The sequence below is a fragment of the Lemur catta genome, chromosome 1, assembly GCF_020740605.2.
Source record: "Lemur catta isolate mLemCat1 chromosome 1, mLemCat1.pri, whole genome shotgun sequence".
NCBI lineage: Eukaryota > Metazoa > Chordata > Mammalia > Primates > Lemuridae > Lemur > Lemur catta.
In genome coordinates this window covers 10,526,480-10,546,775 of record NC_059128.1, presented here as the reverse complement: position 1 = coordinate 10,546,775, position 20,296 = coordinate 10,526,480, and the positions used below count along the sequence as shown (strand labels likewise).

The 20,296-nt window shown below is 36.0% G+C and overlaps 1 protein-coding gene across 3 annotated transcripts in view; it reads left to right on the top strand.

Moving 5' to 3' along the window:
• The window catches only part of UNC79 (unc-79 homolog, NALCN channel complex subunit), a 224,348-nt gene that overhangs the window by 53,353 nt on the left and 150,699 nt on the right, over positions 1 to 20,296 (top strand). For all 3 annotated transcript variants that reach the window (XM_045561661.1, XM_045561653.1, XM_045561670.1), the window contains 3 exons: positions 851 to 943; positions 8,125 to 8,180; positions 8,859 to 8,988. In XM_045561661.1, coding sequence (XP_045417617.1) covers positions 851 to 943; positions 8,125 to 8,180; positions 8,859 to 8,988 — 279 coding nt within the window. The remainder of the gene's footprint in view (positions 1 to 850; positions 944 to 8,124; positions 8,181 to 8,858; positions 8,989 to 20,296) is intronic.

Below are 20,296 nucleotides of genomic sequence, written 5' to 3'. Positions count from 1 at the left end.
GTCATCATACACAAGCCACTTAAAGATGTCTTAAACTCAGTTTGTAAGTGCAGACTGTGATTATACAGCTGTAAGATGGATTTTGAAGGAGCCGACTTGGCTTTGTGCTTGAATACTTGTTGGCATAGAGTGAAATGTTCAGCGGCAGTGTTATTCACAGATTCAAAAAGTGCTTTTGTTCAAACAACTCAGATGGATACGAAGATGGTAAGCTCTGGAAAACTAAGAAAGTGGTTCTCATGGTAGTGAGGACACTGGTGATGAAGTTACATACATGTGAAGGTTCGGATAAAACTGTTTAATGATATGTGAGAGTTGAAATAACTTTTAAATTAATGTATTTTAATAATATACATAATTTAAAATTTGTATTGTTACTAAACTAATAAGATATATATTATAAGTAAACTATTATTTCATCTGCATCTCTAAAAGTTAATACATTCAAGTTGGGTTTAAAAACCTTCTACTTTTACTTTGTTATTGGAATAACCTTCAGCATGTCTTTATATCTGGGCACATAGAGGATTCTGTTTGTTCTTTCTTTTCTGTCTAGATATAAACATCTTAGGAGTAGAAATCACGTTTAAGTACAACTCTGAGAAAGCCATGACATCACATTCTGGCATTATTTCTTCTTCTTGTAGATTCTCACTAAATTTTACTGTGGATAATGACAACAAAGCTAATTGTATGCCAGGACAAATTTTATGGTTTTATTTGTACAAAACTTCCATTGACTTGATTGGAACTTTTTAAAAAAGTTCCTTCTTAGCATTCATTCTCTGTGCAAAGTATCAAGTATTTATAAAGATTAAATTGTGTCTAATCAAAAACCATTTGGTTTCAGTGGGTTCCTCAAGGAGAGAAGGTGTACCTGCCCATGTTAATCTCTCTGCATCATCCATGCTAATGATTGCAATGCAGTACACATCCAACCCAGGTAAGTGGAAACTTGTGTGGCTTCACTAATTCTAAAACCAATAATTAAATAAGACATCAAACAAGCAGGCTAGATGTTCTAATGTGAGAACTTTTCTTGGTAGAATAGACAATTGGAGATGTGTTAGAGAACAGGCTTTTGAGTTGAAATAAATTTCCCTTGCTTATGGCTATCAGCAGTGATCTTGCTGGTTAGTGATATTTTTGGAATATCTGAGGACATGATTTTAGAACACTGATTGGAAATTGGTTGATATAAGTATACAAAAATAGTTAAATTAGAAATATAAAAATCACCTGCAATTCTAAGAACTAAAGATAACCATTATTAATATTTTGGTAAGTTTACTACCCTGTGGCCACATAAATATCCTTAAGCATAAACCTTTCACTGATTCTGATTTCCTTGGAATAAATTAACAAAAGAGGGATTAATGAGTTAAAGGGCTTGAGGAATTTTCAATATTTCCACTAGTACATGAAAGTACTTATCTTATTGTGACCTGCCATTGAGTACTATCATAAAATGTGTACAGAGTTGGACAGATGAAAATTAATATTTCATAGTTTTGACTTGTAGTTCTTTGATTACTTGTGATTTTGGACAGATTTTCATGTGATTCACTCTGTTTGGTTCTCATTTATCAGGATAATTGCAGATGAACTTTGGCAAACTGACCTAAAAGGGCTGTTAGTCATGTGTTAAGATGTGAACTTAGTTTTTATTTTCATGTTCAAATTTGGAAAGTGAACAAATTTGGTGGCACTGTTTTTAATCTTCTACTTAACTGCATAATAAATAATAATTGAGTTTTTGACACAGAATAAAGAAAAAATTTTTTTTTCATTTAAAAATCTTAATGCTTCTTAGTCTGGAGCGTCATCTTTTTGTCTTGGTCTGTTTGGGATGCCTTAACAAAAATACCATAAACTGAGTGGCTTATAAACAGAAAACATTTATTTCTCACAGTTCCGAAGGCCAGGAAGTCCAAGCTCAAGGTGCTAGCAGATCTGGTGTCTGGTGAGGGCCCCCTTCCTGGTGCATGGATGGCATCTTTGTGCTGTGTCGTTAAGTAGTGGGAGGGCAAGGAAGTTCTCTGGGGCCTTTTATATAAAGGCAATGATTCCATTCATAAGGGCTCTGCCCTCATGACCCAATTACTTCCTAAAGGCTCTACCTCCAAATATCATCACATTGGGGATTAGGATTGAACATATGAATTTTGAGGGGACACAAACATTCAGTCTATAACATTCTACCCCTGGCCCTCAAAAAATTCATGTCTTTCTCACATTCAGAATACATTCATCCCATCCCAATAGCCCCCAAAGTCTTGCCTCACTCCAGCATCAACTCAAAAGTTCAAAGTCTAACGGCTCATTGAAATATCATCTAAGTCAGATACAGATGAGGCTCAAGGTCTGGTTCCTTCTGAGGCAAGTTCCTATGAGCCTCTGAAATCAAGTTATATGCTTTCAAAATACAGTGGTGGGACTGGTGTAGCATAGACATTCCCATCCAAAGGGGAAAAATGGGAAAGAAAAAAAGGGGTAACAGGTCCCAAGTAAGTCCCAAACCCAACAGCATTAGACCTTAAGGCTTAAGAATAATCTTCATTGACTTGATCCTGTGCCTTCCAAACCCACTGGGGCAGAGATCCTGTCTTCTGGACCCACTGGGGTGGTGGTCCTGCCCCCACAGCTTTGCTGGGTAGGGGTTGGGCCCCCAAGGCCCTGCCCCTGTGGTTTTGGGTGGCCCTTCCTATGTGACCCCACTGGGCATTGCCCTAGTGGGGGCTGTCTCTGGTGAACCAGCCCCTATGGTGGTTCTCTGTCTGGGCCCCTCCCCAACAGACTGGGGTCCTGTGCTCATGACTCTCCCAGGGTGAGGTACTGGCTTTCCCAGGTATCCTTTGAAATCCAGGTGGAGGCAACTACACCTCCATAGCTTTGTTGGGTGCACTGGACGAGAGGACTTGAGCCCAGGGCAGCTGAGGAGTGAGGCAGTAGAGTGTAGGAACTGGGGCCCACAATGTGAAGTGCTGGGTGGCCTGCCCCGAGGTCCCAAAAGTGCCAGGGGCCTCTCCTTTGAAACTGTTTTGCAGCCAGGGCCCTTCCAACCTGGGCCCATGATGGGTGGGGCAGCACTGACGATTTCTGAATTACCGTCGGGGTTGGGGACGGACAATGGCTCCTGGCTTCTGTTGAGATGGTGACTAATCTCTCCTTAGTAAATGGTCGCTTGGCTATTAGAACGTTCTACTCTAACAAGCTTTTTCATCCTTTCTATACAGATAGGCAAGTTCTACTTCCTCTTTGATTAATAATTCTGTCTTTAAATCATTTCTCTCCTCCTGCATTTTACTGCAGTATAAGCAGTCAGGAGAAACCAGGCTGCTCCTGCAACACTTTACTAAGAAATTTCCACAGCCAAATACCCAGTTTGATCACTCACAGTTCTACCTTCCCGAAAACACTAGGACATGAACACGATTCAGCCAAAGTTTTGCTGCTTTATAACAAGGATGGCCTTTTCTCCAGCGTCCAATAACATGTCCCTCATTTCTGTCTGAGACCACAGCAGCATTGTCTTCACTGTCCATGTTTCCACTGACGTTCTGTTCCGGATGGCTTAGGTGCTCTCTCAGAAGATTGAGGCTTTTTCTACAGCTTTCTTCTTTTCTTTCTGAGCCCCACCTGTTATCCTGTTCCAAAGCTGCTGCCACAGTTTTGGGTATTTGTCACAGCAGCACCCCACTTCTTGGTACCAATTTTCTCAGTCCATTTGAAATACCAGAACAAAAATACCATAAACTGGGCAGCTTACAAACAATGTACATTTATTTCTCACAGTTCTGGAGGCTGGGAGGTCTAAGATCAAGGTGCTGATAGATTCGATGGTTTATCTTGATTGATTCTACTGCTTCCATGTTCCTGAATGGCTGTCATTTTGCTGTGTCCTCACATGGCAGAAAGGGCAAGGGATTTCTCAGGGGCCTCTTTGCTAAGGACACTAATCCCACTCATGAGGTCTCTGCCCTCCAATCACCTCCTAATACCATCACATTGGGGGGCTTGAATTTAACATATGAATTTTAAGGTGGCATAAATATTCAGTCTATAGCATTGTTTAAGTATGAAACCTCTTATGATTATTATATGAATTATATAATAAAATGTATATTTTGGGGGAAGTTATATCTTGTTTATCTGTCTGGCTTAAAGGACCATCAAAATATCATTATATTTATTATATATTATGTTTGGAAAAATCCTTTATTTGGAATTCAATTAATTAAAGTCTCATCATGAAGCTTTGGTCCTTGCTGTTTTTTTGAGACAGAGTCTCGCTTTGTTGCCCAGGCTAGAGTGAGTGCTGTGGTGTCAGCCTAGCTCACAGCACTCCTGGGCTCTAGCGACCCTCCTGCCTCAGCCTCCCGAGTAGCTGGGACTACAGGCATAAGCCACCATGCCTGGCTAATTTTTTGTTTCTATTTTTAGTTGACTGGCTAATTTTTTCTATTTTTAGTAGAGACGGGGTCTCACTCTTGCTCAGGTTGGTTTCCAACTCCTGACCTTGAGCGATCCTCCCACCTCAGCCTCCCAGAGTGCTAGGATTACATGCGTGAGCCACTGCACCTGGCCGAGGCTTTGGTCCTAATTTCTAAGTTATGTGGACAGAAAAGCAGGGTGCTTCGAGATTAGATGGATTCACATCTGAGCTTACCTACAAATTGACAGTTAGTGTAACCTTGAGCAAGTTCTTTAATCTCCCTAAGACTAAATTTCCTCATCTATAAAATGAGAATGATTCTTCTGGAAGAACTTTAAAATGTTGTTGTGAAAGTGTAATGAGTTAAGTACATGTAAAGTGCTTACTTAGCACAGTGGCTGACACGTTAAAAATGCTCAGTAAATAGCAATGCTAATCTTTCCAATTTGCCATTTTCTTCTTGGAGTTGAATGTTGAGTTGAATGTGTCGCTGGAAAACTACTGTGATCAGATAAAAGTTACTTCTGTTATTTCAAAATGTATATCTTCATTTATTTGGGCGGAATGTTTATAACCAGCTACTCCATACTAAGAATTACATTTGGGACCCCAAACTAGTCCTGTGATGTGGGGAACGTGAAGTGAGGCAACATCTAACAGGGGCTCTCTGGGACCAAGTGGCGGGGCATCATTCTATTGTTTGAATTTTTATTGGGAGAAGCAGCAGGTGGCAGCTTGGTTCTTGAGACTGACTGTGTGTCAAAAATACAACATAATCTTTGCTCAAATAGTAGGCGTTCACTGAGTGTCTCCTACACATGTTCTGTGCCAGGCATTGCGAAAACCATGCCAAAATGTAAGATATGGGCTTGCTGTGGAGCTTAGATCTAACTGGGAAGATCAGGTATATTCACATAAATCATTAGTTAACAATGTAAAGCAGTACATGGCAAGTAGCAAATGAGAACTACAGACAGTGTTAGTTCATCAGAAGGAGAGCACTCTATGGGTTGAAATGATCAGAAAAGACTTCATGCCACTTGAGCAAAGGATAGGTCTTAAAGAAAGGACAGGCTTTGACTGACAGGGTAGACAGGGCATTGTGGGCGGGGGAAGCAGTTTAAACAAAGGGACCATCCAGGTATGTTTAGGCGGCAGAGGACTGCTCTGAACAAGATTCATATAGAGACCCAAGTGTAAGAGAAAGTGCCCTGGACCATCTGTACTTGAGAACTCAATGATGGCTTAAGTACAAAATTCCAATTCTAGAGTGACTATTCAATAAAGTCACTAAGTATCTATTACTATGTGCCAGGCATGGGGGCACCACAGTTAGTGAAACAGTTCTGACCCCTGCCTTCACATCAGGAAGCTTATTATATGGTTGAGGGATGGGAGGAGACATTAATCAACTAGTTATCAAATTAAGCGTGAAGTTTCAGTTGTTACAAGTGCTTCAAGTACATTATGCTACAAGAATTCTATAAAAGGGGATTTTGCTTTTATGGGTGTGCGGGGGGCTTCTCTGAGGACCTAAACTTTGGTCTGAGGATGGAAGGATGAGTAGCATTAACAAGGCATACAAGGTAGGGGTGCTTTGGGCAGAGGAATCTTGTGTCAGGAGGGGGTCTGGCGAGCGGGTGGGACTGCAGGATCAGTGCAGGTGGAACTCAGGGTGACGGCGCTGGTGTGAGATCAGACTTAGAGTTCCACAGGCCAGAACGTGCAGGATGTTGTGGACTCTGTTGGGGGCCTGTGCTTATCCCAAGTCTGATGGGAAGCCACTGAAGGGCTCCAAGTGGGATGTGTGTGTCCATTTGGTTGCTGTTGAGAACAGATTGAAAAGGAGCCAGCCTGGATATAGATTGACTGAGGAGGTCACTGCATTTGTCTAGGCATGTCAAAGGCAGGGGCAATTGAAATTAAGAAGAGTGGATCTATCTGAGAGCTAGTCAGGAGGTAAAATTGATAGCACTTGATGATGTATTGCATATGGTGGGCTTCTGGATGCACCAGCTGGATGCATGATGGTTCCACTCACAGGAGGCACTGGAAGAAGGTCAGGCTTCTGAGGGAGATCATGAGACCTATTTTGGACGTGTTGTCCAAAGTGTCTTTGAGACATTTACAAGGAGATGGTAATTAGGTAGAACACAACTTTGGACTAGAGGTAATGAACTTTGGGCCTACATATAAATGTGCAGTAACCTTCACTGAATTGCATAGAGATGGTTACTGCAGTTGTACATGAGTGTGAGATTGCTTAGGAGAGAGCATAGAATGGAACATGGGGAGGTTCTATGGCCAGGCCTTTGGGAACTCCAACAGATAATGGCCCAGTGGAAGAGGATGAGCTTGCCAAGGGAATAGAGAGGTTGTATCTGTTAGAATGTCTTGGACTGACTAACAGAGGCTGTAAACTACATGCACATTTGTTGTTTACTTAATAGGAAGTCTTAAAGGTAGCTCCACAACATCAGGGGGCTGAGATGACATGTTGTGTTTCTCTTGGACTTCCCCTCATGTTTGCAAGGTGGCTACCATGGTGGAGGTTATAGCCTCATACGACCACATCCAAAACCAGGTAATAGGATCAGGCAGTGTCATTAGAGAAAGGTCTCCTGGTGCACCTTTCTTTTTACCAGAGAGGAAAATATATGTCTCAGGAGCTCTGCAGTAGATTGTCTCGTAGGTCTTACTCTCCAGCACCGAGTCACATGGCCATCCCTCGCTGCCAAGGAGTCTGGGAAAGCGTCTTTCTTTTGTAGTCTGTGTATTGGCAGATGGACAAGGATGAAAGGGTTGTTGATAGCAGTTGAGTAGCAATAATAGTGCCCACCACAGGTGATAGGAGAGGGTCATGTCATGTCACGAAGCCAAGGGAAGAGAGTGTTTTAAAAAGGAGACAGTAGTCAGCAGTACTGAATGCTGCCGAAAAGTCAAGTAAGATGCAGTCTGAAAAATGTCCATGGGATTGAACAACACGGAGGTCATTGATGAATAAATTGAGGTTGCTTCAGTGTCATGATAGGCTTGGAATATAGATTAGGGAAGGTATCAAATAGGCATCTAACTAGGATGAAAGCATCTTTCTTCCCCAAGTGAAGATAGGCAAATCAAGGAAGCTTGCTGTTGTATAGTTTTGAAAAATTCCTTTACAAGATAGAGTTGATGATCAAATGCTGAAACTTCCATTCTAATCCATCAGTCTGCCACTTGCTATCCATCTAACCTTGCGCAAGATAGGGAACTAAGTCTCAGTTTCCTAAGTATAATATGGTGGTTGTGAGATAATAAGTATAAAGCTCTTAGTACAATACCTGGCACAGAATGAATGCTTAATAAATGTGAGCTTTTATTATGATCCTGTTGGGTTAGTGTTTTTTTCCTATGTAGTTCTTGATTACATTGATACAAGTTTATGTTATAGAAGTATGATTACTAGGGACTTTAAAAAAATATTTCCTTTGTTAATATGATACATGAAATACTTATCAAAGGCATTGGAATAAAGCTTGATAAAGTCAAAGGCTTATATGATTTTTGAAAAGTATGAATATATGGAGATAAGTCATTTATAATTTAATGATTAGAGTGAACAGTCACACCAAAGTAGTTTATTATATCTCAAAGGATATTTTGTCTGGGTATGTACATTTCATGTACAAATTATATTTTCTTTCTTACAGTGTATCATTGTCAATTACTGGAATGCCTCATGAAATATAAACAAGAAGTCTGGAAAGTAAGTTTTGGGTCAAATTTAACCTATAGTCACAAACTTAATTTGTATCATATAGCAAAAATAATTTGCATATTAAAACTGTTGTTTAGACAAATTTATTGATGTCTTATTATTTTGATGTGGCAGAACCTATAATTCTTTACTGGTTAATTATTTATCATTTAGAGCAGAAATGATACTTTAAGAACACAGTGTCTTGACAAATAAAGTAATTGGGTATATCTTATTCTTGGGATTAAGTGACTATTATATTGCATGACAAATAATTTTATTTGATTTGAAAGGTCGCTTGAGAATCTGTCTTCTTTCAAATAGGAGATGTGAATTGTTAAGAAATGTGATCAGGAAATTATTTTTTAAAATGTAATGTTGACAACCTGTATTATTCTATTCTAAAATTTTTCTTTAACATTAATCTGGTTAATGAAGAGTTTGTTAAGAGATAGTATACTTTGAACTCCACCTGGGGGGCTCATTTATGGAAGGACCAGATAAATAAATAATAATAAATAATGTTTTAATTTGATCTAATCTATGAAGAACACCTGGATGTGATTCCAGGAAATTACCTACCTCATCCCCTCCGTTGGAATTTTCACTGCTTTGGTAATATTGAATTAGCTACCTTTATTTTTATTTGACGATACTAAGTTCAAATATGTTTCCTGTTCCCTTTAGGATCTTTTGTATGTGATTGCCTATGGGCCTTCACAAGTGAAACCTCCAGCTGTGCAAATGCTTTTCCACTACTGGCCCAATTTAAAACCTCCTGGGGCAATAAGCGAGTACAGGGGGTTGCAGTACACAGGTAAGAAGAGAAGAGCCCTGTGACACCCCACCTTTATTTCTCTTCTGCCACATTTGCCTCCCCTACTTATATATGCATATAGTATCTTGCTGGATTATATTTACTGTGCTTTTAGATATGGTCATAAATCCTTTCTAAAACTAGGTGATTTAAAAATGAATTAATTAAAATCAATTTCAAAAGCATTTATGACATCAGAGCAAATTGCCTAAGTTCCAAGCCCATTTGCTATCCAGCTGGCCTGGGGTCTTTGGTCTTGCTGACATTAATCCCTGCAAAGGCATGAGCCCATGAGCAGTGAGAGTGATGCTGCAGGTTTGATCATCATTTAGCAAAAAACCCGACTTTCTAATTCTGCTCTGACAAAAAGACTTACAGCACTTTCAACATTACCAGATTATGCACTAAATATAAATTATTAATAAATGACTGATAGCCTGGTTGCTCAGCCAGTGTCAACAAGGGATGAATCTTGGTGTAATTAATAATAAGAAGTAAATATTAACCTTAAATATAATGACAGAGATCTGCCAAAAGGCCCTGCAAAACAAACAAACAAATAAACTCGAGGTCCTAGGTTGTTGTTTATGTTTATATATTATAAAATCAAAGAAGAAACCCATGGTTAATGGAGTTTCTGACGCCCTGCCCACCTTCTTGCCCCACTTAATCATAGACATATTTTTCTGAGAATGGGAGAGGTGGGTATTTTTTACAAGGTTAGCCTTTATTCAAGTTATTGTGGGGTTGTATACCGATGTTTTGAGAATCTACTTATTTGTGGGCACCACTCATCTTTACAAAGGTTATGTGAGGTGGTTTCTAGGGGATTTAATTGAATTCAGGTGTCTGATTTATGTTCCTGATGAAAGATTTCAGGTCTAATGAAATCTTAGATATTCATACCTGTTGTTTGGGCTTTTAGGCCCTTGGGATTATTCTATTCTAAACTTAGAATAAGTGGTAACTATACATTTATAAGACAATGAAGATAGATAGTAAGTAAATTTTTTAAAATTGGAAATTGATATCATTGGTGTTTTATACCATTGATAGTAGAGAATGTTTAAGTGTTGCTAATGAATAATTTGAATGTGAAAGCAGCAAAAAATTTGGAAGCATTAATAGAATAAAAGGTAAAACAACTAAAATATATGATACTAACCCTTTCTCTTTAAATCCCTGAAATGAACACTTAAATGAGATATGAATGGGTAATCAGTGTCAAATGAAATGTATTTGATAAATATTTGATGAGTGACTACTATGTGCCAGGAACTGTACTTTTTGTTAATGATACAGGAACCAACACACAACCATGCCTCATGGAGCTTACTACTGTACCATAATCTAGATATGGAAATTCACTCATATTATTCAACAAATATTTATGGGTGTCCACTATTAGCCAGACATTATTCTAGGCACCGGTGGTAAAGCAGTGAACAAAACAGACTAAATTCTAATAACTTTGAGCTTACATTCTAGTTGTGGGGGAAAGACCCGGAAACTGCCTTACAGCATAGTAAGTGCTGAGGTAGAGCAAACGCGGAGAGCTGCGGGAACACATAGGATGGGTCTCTAGCCTCCCGCTGATGCTGGGTGGGTTTGCGGGGGTGGTATTTGTTAAGGAAGGTTCTCCAGTGAGTGACGTTTAAGCTGATACCTGAAGGATATGTACTCACTAGGTGTCAGAAGGGAAGTGTGCCCTGAGTGGATAAGATATGAGTTTGAGGCAGAAGGAACCGCCTGGGTCCAGACTTGGAGGCAAAAGATAGCATGGTAGTATTTAGGACTGGAAAAAAGTCAAATGCAGCCAGACATTGGAGTGAGAGGAGAAGAGTAGCCAGAGGTGAACAGAAAGGCTGACAGAGCCTGTTAAAGAGTTTGGATTTTATCCTAAGAGCAAAGGGAAACAGGTTTTAAATGGAAAAGCCACTTGATGAAATTTGCCTCCAGAGAATCCCAGAAGCCCAGCAAACTGACAGCTGCTTCCACTGACCCCTGTGGCCATAGCCTCTGGGAAGGGCCAGACTAATCTGTCTTTACTGAAATAGCTCAGCCTGTGCCTAAGGCCAGAGCAACTCTTTGATCTTCTCCTGGGCTGTCTGACCAAGGTGTCTCTGTCTAAGGGCATTCGTTCTTCAGTCCATCCTTGGATCCCATGTCCCTACTTCCATTCTTTCAGCAGTATGTTACGATGCCTACCGCCTGCCAGGAACCGTCTTAGGCCCTAACTCTCTTGGAACTCCCCTTCTAGTAGACCATGGCATTCTGTGTAAGAAACAGAAGATTATGGAAAAAAATCATTCCGATTCGTATTTGCTATTTATCCAGTTCTAGCTGTTTGTCAGACATTGTTTAGCTGCTTATCATCTAATTTTTTAGTTTTCTCCTAGTTGAACACAATTTATAGACCAGGTGCCATATTAGGTTTTATAGATATTTTCTCAGTTAATACTTACAAAAATCTTGGGAAATAGGTTTTCTCATTTCAGTTCTATAGATGAGGGGTGAAACACAGAGTTTAAGTAATATGCCTAAATTCACACTGGTAATTTAGGGGCACGTCTTGAATTTGAACCCCACATTTTTCTACTCTAATAGTGTTCCATCACTGTTGTCAATTCAGTTCTTTAATTAAACTTTAGCTAGAGCATTAGAATTTTCCTGCAATGCCTGTCACAGTGAAAGATGTACCAAAGGGTATGGGCCTGATCTATGTTTCTGATGAAAGATTTTAAGTCAAGTGTTAGAGATAGTAATACCTGTTTTTTGGGCTTTGATGGCTCTTAGTGGGTTTATTAAGTGGCAATAATAACACTATTAAAACAATGAAGGCACCAGTATTTAGATGGCACCACAACCCCTAATATTCTTAATATTAATAATATTTAGATGGCACCACAGCCCCAAATATCTTAATGATAAAAATTGTATGGAGACAGGATTTTGTGGGCTTGGAAGCTCAAAATGAAATGCTTTCTTAGGGACCAACAACTTTTGTACGTTTTCACAGTCATTTATAGTATTTCCAGTTTAAAAAGTAAATTTTTTTTATAAAAGGAAAATTCGCTTATAGAAAAATTTTTGTAATATGTAAGGAAGAAAAAAACCCTACCACTCAGAAATGACCATTTTTAACATTTTGATATATTTCTCTTCAGTTTTTTGATGCACATTTTAAAATAAAATTAAGATCATATTGTATATAATTATACAAGGCTCCCCTGCAACCTTTTATTATAAAAAATGTCAAACACAGAAATGTCTAAAGAATAATACTATGAACACACGTAGATTTAATAGTTATTAGTAACTCACAATAATCTTAACTATACATATATATATATATAAATTACATATTGCTTTTTAAACATAGCTACGATAGGAATATTTACAGCTCATATAAAGAAGATCAAATAACAAGGATTTGGTGATCTACAATGTTTGCCTCTTTTTGGTTTATTAGTATACATCAGCAACAACAGCTCCTCTAATTGTTTTGTTCATTAAGTATACGTCTTAAAGATGCAAATAATTGGAGTCTCATATTTTTGTGGGACTCCCATGCAAATGTACATACTTAAAATGGTTTTTCTCCTGTTAAAAAAAGATGGGAAAAAATTATAACTTAAGTTTCTTGACAATGAAAATAGCCATTATGTTGTTCTATGCAGCTCTGATTATCTGGGGGAGAAAGAAATTATTTAGCAATTTTCTTGTTACAGTGTCCCAATTAGTAAGTGATTTGGCCTTTTTAGGAAAGAACAGCCCCAGTTATTGTTTAGTTTCCATTTGAACTATGGCAGAAAAGATGTGGCACAAGAGATATCTTTCCAAGATAGAGATTTTTGCAAAAGTAGGTAGCGACTAACTCAAGATGTGCTGCAAGGTTAAACTTTGGTCGAGCGTACCAAATATCTAACCCCACATTAGTGCAGTTGGATTTTTGACTTGTATACAAGTCAAGTACAAGAAAGTCTACCAGTCCTTTTGTTATCACTTCCCCAGTATTGCGTTCTTGGATGTCTTTTTATTGTCTTGATTATATCTCTACATAATTAGAAATGTTTTAAAACTTTTTTGCTAGTGCGTTATATACATGCAGAAAAACACAGATTGTAAGTGTAGGTGGAACACCTCCACCATGTGCTCCCTCCTAAAGATTACCTCCTTCTTCTGCCCCAAAGGTAACCTAACTTTCAACACCAGAGATTAGTTTTGTCTGGTTTTGAATTTTCTAGAAATAGAATCATCCATTATTTATGTGTGTGTGTGTGTGTGTGTGTGTGTGTGTGTGAGAGAGAGAGAGAGAGACAGAGGCAGAGAGAGAGAGAGAGATTTGTTCCTTGTGTTGAGGATAACTGTACTTTGTTTATTTTTATTGCTGTATATATTCTACCAAATGAATGTACTATAGTTTACCTATCCATACTGTTACTAATGGACATTTAGGTTGTTCCCACTTTCTGGCTATTATAAATAATGTTGCTATGAACATCCTTCTATATATCCTTTGGTGCACACATGCATGCATGTCTGTTAGGTATATGCCTAAGGTGGAATTGCTGGATCAGACGGTGTGCATATATCCAACATTAATAGATAATGGCAAACAGCTTTCCAAAATAGTTGTACTAGTTTGTACTCCCATTAACAATGTATGAGATTTCTTTTGTTTTATATTCCACATTTTTGGCAATACTTTGTTTTCTTAATTTTTAAAATTTTAGTCATTTTCAAGGGTGTGTAGAAGTATCTTATTGTGGTTATAATTTGTGTTTCCCTGATTACTAATGAAGTTGAACACTTTTTCATATATTTATTGGTCATTTGGGTTTCTTCTTTACATAATCTTTGTCAAGTGTATATGTTGCAAACATCTCTTATTTTATACTCTCTTAATAATGTCTTTTGTTCAGCTGAAGTTGTTATTTTTAGTGTAATAAGATTAGCAATCCTTTTATTTACATTTTAGTCCTTTACGTATCCTAAGAAAATCCTTTCCTAACCCCAAATTATATATATATATTTTTTACCTTCTATAATCTTTGTTTGTTATCTTTTAGATGCATCTGAAATTAATTTTTCTATGTGATGTGAGGTAATGGTCAATTTTTTTCTCTCATGGATAGCCAGTTGACTCAACATCATTTATTGATAATATTCTTTCCTTACTGCTCTGTAGTACCATTTAAGACCTAAATCAAGTGTCTATTTAAGGGTGGTTCTATTTCTGGATTCTTTATTTAGTTCAATTGGTATATTCTTACTTTTACCAATACCATACTGTCTGGATTACTGTAGCTTAATAATAAAATTTGATATTCAGCAGTGCAAGTCCTTCCACTTTTCTGTTGTTGCTGCTCTTTCTTTTCCTTGTCCTCACCTACTTCCTCCTCTTTCTGTTCTTTCTCCTTCCCTTGCATTTCTTCCACCTCTTTCAATAATATCTTGCCTGTTCCTAGCCCTCTGCTAAGTTAAAGAGTTTGTTCAGCATACACAAACACACACCCAAATTGCTAGGATTCTGATTGGGATCATCTTGAATCTATGTTGGGATAATCTTGGTCAATTTGGGGAAATGACATCTTTATAATATTGATTCTTCCAATGCATGAACATGATATATTTCTTCATCTATTTAGGCTTTTTTTTTTAGTTGCCTTCAATGCTGTTTTATAGTTTTCCGTATGTCTTGCATATGTCTCATCTAGTTATCCTAAGTATTTATTTTTTTATGATATTGTCAATGATATATCTCTTAAAAATTACATTTTCTAACCCTTTGTTGCTAGTATGTAGATAAGCAATTAATTTTAGTATATTGGTCTTATATTCAGCAACCTTACTAAATCACTTTTTAATTCTAATAAATTATTGCAGTTTTATTTAAAAATTATTTTAATGTGCACAAAAATATTATTGTTGAGTAATAAAAATTTAATGTCTCCTTTTCAATCTGTAATGCTTTTATATCTTCTTGCCATATCGCAATGGCTAAAACCTCCTTTGCTATGCTGATTTCTAAATTCCTTCATGGTTTCTTCTTTGACTCATGGATCACGTAGATGAATGATTTGTAGCTTGATTCCTCTGTGGTTAGATAACATTTTGTATTATTTTATTACTGTTGATATTTTTTACACTTTCTTTATGGTTGAGCATATGGTCATCTTTGTAAATGCTTACATGTACCTAAAAAGAAATTGTATTTGGCAGTTGTTTGTACAGTCTCCTCTATATGTCAATTAAACCAAATTTGTTAATTGTGTAGTTCTAATCTTCTATATCCTCATTGCATTTTTGTCTGTTTCTTCTATCCATTACCAAGAGTGGAGTGTTAAAATCTTTTACTATGATTGTGGATTTGTCTAGTCTTACTTGTAATTCTGTCAACGTTTGTTGTATATATTTTGATATTGCATTATTAAGTGAATATGAATTTAGAATGCACCTTCTTCCTAGTAAATGATAATTTACCATTATGAAATGCGTGTCTTTATCTTTCATAAGGCTTTTTGTGTTAAAATCTACTTTATCTTAAACTAATATAGCTACACCAGCTTTCACAAGTGTTTGCATGGTATAACTTTTTCTATCTTTTTATTTTCAACTTTTTTGTATTCTTATATTTCATGTGTGTCTTGTAAGTGACATATAGTTCATGCTTTTTTAAGCTCAATGTTCATAATTTTTGCCTTTTAATTGGATCATTTTTAGGCCGTATACCTGTAATGTAATTACTGATATATTTGGTTTTAAATCCACAATTTTTTATTGTTTTCTATCTTTTCTGTTTGTTTCTTTTTTCCTCTCCTTTTTGTCTCTTTTACACTAAGTATATTTAAATATTTCGTTACCCCATCTTTGTACTAGTGAGTCATTCAGTCCTTTACTATATTTTTTATCATTACCTTAGAGATTGTACCATGCGTTCTTGACTTATCAGTGTCCAGTATAAAATAGCACTTTTACATTTTCCCATAAAGTGACAAAAGATTTTAATTCCTTTTACTCCTTCCTGACTTTCATGCTATGCTTTATGATATATATAAATATTATTATACATATTAACATAAGTATTATTGTTCTATGCAGTCAGTATTCATTAGATTTTCTTTTTTCTTGCTCTTTTTCCTTTTTTGTATCTCTAAGTTCCTATCTGGGATTAAAATTTTTTTCTTTAATAACATCCATTTATATTTCCTTTAGTGCCATTCTGCTGGGGATAAATTTTCATAGTGTTTGTCTGAAAATGTCTGTTTTATCTTTATTTCTCAAGGATTTTTCTTGGTGTGTAAAATTCTTGACTGGAAATCATTTTATTTCCATAATTTGAAGTTATTTTATAATCTTTCCATTTTCTTGGTTCCTATTGGGAATTCAGTTGTCAGTTATTCCTCTGGTGAAAGTAAACTGCCTTTTTTCTTCATTAAAATTTTTCTCTTTATTTATGATTTTGGAAACTTTATTATGATATAACTAGTTATGATATTATTTATATTTATCTTTTTGGGTGTTAATAGGATTTCTCAATCTTTGGCTTGATGTCTTTTGTCAGTTTGGAAAATTGTCAGGCATTATCTCTCTTTAGTTAGTGATAACAGTGCTTTCTTAAAGTATATTTTGTATATAGTTAGATGCACAAGTATCAAGTGTGCAGCTGGGTCAGTTATGACAAATGTATAATGCTCATGTAATCATTATCCAGATAAAGGAAATAGAATGTTTCTACTACCTTGGAAAGTAATAGTACGCCTCTTCCAGTCAGCACTCCCTTCTCCCACCCCGAGGCAATCACTACTCTGGTTTCTACGTAATTCATATATTCATCTAATTCAGGTATTCCTATAAATGCATATCAAACAGTATGTATATTTTCATGTCTAACTTCATTTAGTCAACGTAATGTTACTGAGATTAATTCATGTTGTTGAGAATATTAGTTCTTCTTATTACTAAGTAAATATTCCATTGCATGGATATGCCACAGTTTGTTTATTGACGCTCCTATTGATGTATATTTGGGTTGTTTCCAGTTTTTGGCCAATATACATAAAATTTCTATGAACGTCTTACATGTCTTTGTGGACATATGCATTTATTTCTCTTTAGTATATACCTACGAGTGGAACTGCTGGGTTGTAGAGTTTGTAAGAAATTCTTAGACAATTCTCTGAAGTGTTTATGCCATTTAACATTTCATCCAACAATGTATAAGAGTTTCAGTTGCTCTACACTCTGACTAACACTTGCAATTATATCTGTTTTTAATTTTAACCATTCTGGCCAGGCCCAGTGGCTCACGTCTGTAATCCTAGCACTTTGGGAGGCTGAGGTGGGAGGATCACTTGAGGTCAGGAGTTCGAGACCAGCCTGACCAGCCTGAGTGAGACACTGCCCTTACCAAAAATAGAAAAAATTAGCTGATGTGGTGACATGTGCCTGTAGACCCAGCTACTTGGGAGGTTGAGGCAGGAGGATCACTTGAGCCCAGGAGTTCAATGTTGCAGTGAGCTGATGACGCCACTGCACTATCTGGGGTGACAGAATGAGACTCTCTCAAAAAAAAAAAAAATTTAGCCATTCTAGTGGGTATGTATCTGATGGTTTTAATTTACATTTCTCTGATTACTTATGTTTAGCACATTTTTATGTACTTATTGGTCATTCAGCTATCTTATTTTGTAACATACCAAATAACGTCTTTTTCCCATTATTAACTGGGTTCTTTGTCTTTTTTTGTGATATGTAGTTGTTCTTTATTTAGTCTGATATGAGTCATTTGTCAGACTTACATATTGCAAATAGTTTATTCCAGTCGGGGGGTTGCTGTTTTACTTTTCTGACAGTGTCTTTTGATGAGTATAAGTTTTTACTTTTGATAAAATCAAATTTATCATTTTTTTTCTTTTATGGTCAGTGCCTTTATTTTCCTGTCTAAGAAATCTTTGCCTTCTCCAAGATTGTAAAGATATTCTCTTTCCAGAAGCTTTGTACTTTTATCTTGCATATTTAGGTCTATGTCCTTCTTAAGTTTAGTTTTTGTGTATGGTAGGTTGGTTTATTCATCTCCTTATGGGTTGTTCAGCACCCTTTGTTGAAAGGATGATCCTTTCCCCTTCGAATTGTATTGGTCCCTTGGTCATATGTATGTGAGTTTATATCTGGTCTCTGTTTTGTTTCATCAATCTGTATCGCTATTTGTATACCAATAAAACTGTGTTAAATAGTTATGCTTTGCAGTTTTGAAATCAGATAGTTCAAATCTCTAACTTTGTTCTTTTTCTTTGATCATCTTGGCTATTTTAGGCCCTTTGCATTTCCATAAAAATTTAGTATCAGCTTTCAATTTCTGCCACAAATAATCCTGCTAGGATTTTGATCTGGATTGTGTTAAACCTATGGTTCCATGTAGAAAGAATTGACATCTTAACAATATGGCATTTTCTAATCCATGAATATGGTATATCTCTCCATTAGGTCTTTTGTAATAAAATATCTCTCTGTAGTGCTCTGTACTTTTCAATGTAGATTTTTTGCATTTCTTTCATTAAATTAATTCCTAGGTGTTTGAATTTGTTGATGCTATTGTAAATGGCATTATTTTAAAATTAAAATTTCAATTGTTTATTGCTAGCATAAAGAAATCCAATTGATTTTTACATATTGATATTTTATCCCATGAATTTGCTAGATTCAATTATTAGTTCTAGTAGTTTGTTGATTAGTTGGATTATCTATATAGACAGTAGTACCATCTGTGCTACTTCCTTTGCAATCTTTATACCATTTATTGCTGGTTTTTTTCTTTGTTTCACTATCTGTTGACAGAACTGATAAAAATGAATATCATTGCTTTGTTCCTAATTTAAGGGAATATTTTGCCATTGAGTGTTAAGCTGTAGGGTTTTGTGGATCTCCTTTCTATCAGTTTTATGAAGCTTCACTTATGTCCAGTTACCTTACAGCTTTTATCCTGAGTAGGTGCTAAATTTTGTCAAATACTTAGGTAAACTAAAACAAACAAAAAACAGAGAAAAAATAATACAAGTTTATATTCTTTATATATATCATTGCTTCCTGCCTTTATCTTTACTATTTTCTTCCTTTAATTTTCTTGAGTTTAATTTCTCTTTTTTTTTAGCTCCTTGGAGTGAAAGCTTAGATTGTTGATTTTCGACATTAAAAATTTTCCAATTATCCATTTAAAATTACCAATTTCCCTCTAAGATCTACATTACCTCCATCCCACAAATTTTGATACATTGTGTTTTTACTAGCACTTATTTTAAAATATTAAAACATTTCTATCGCTATATCTTTCTTTGCCTGTATTATTAAGGACAGTGTGGTTTAATTTTCAAATATTTGTGTTCTATTTATCTTTTTGTTTTGATATCTACTGTAATTCCATTGTAATTAGTGGAATATTACAAGGCTTTTCTTATGTAACTCTTTAAAGATGTCAATTCATTATTTCTGATAGGAAATTATATATAATTCTTATGACTGCACCTCTGAATGTAACATATTTTTCTCTGCCTGTTTTTAAGATTTCCTCCGTATGTTTATTTTCATTAGGATCTACGTAAGTGTGGTGGTTTTTGTATTTATTCTGCTTGGGGTTTGCTGAGCTTCTTGAATCTGTGGTTTCATGTTCTTCATTAGTTTTGGGAAAATTTGGGACATTATCCTCTCCAGATGTTTATTCTGCCCCTTTCTTTTTCTCTTCTCATTCTGGGACTTTAAAAAATATTTGATGTTTTCCCAGAAGTCTCAGATACTCCATTATTTTTAATAAAAAAAGTTTATCTATACTTTAGTTTGGATTAATATTAACTTGTCTTCAAATTCACTGATCCTTCTGTTGTATCTAACTTTTTAAAAAAGATCATCCAATGAATTACTAACTTTAAGCATTCTATTTTTTATTTCTAGAATTTTCTTTTTATTCTTTTTTAGAATTTTCATTTCTCTCTTGGAATTTTTGTTTTAATCTATTTCTCTATATTGTTTACCACATTTTAAAATCCTTATTCCTAATTTCAGATGAGTCTTGGTCATCTTCTTTTGACTCTGTTTCTCTTTATTATGGGGCACATTTTCTAGCCCTTTCACATATCTTGTAAATTTTTTATTGTATGATGGGAATTGTGAAGAATATATTGTAGAGACTCTGGACTATTTCATTTCTTCTAAAAAGTATTGCATTTGTATTTTGTATTTGCTGGAATGAAGTTACTGGTGGATCACCTTCTTCTGTCAAGGATTAGTTTCATTATTTATTTATTTATTTGTA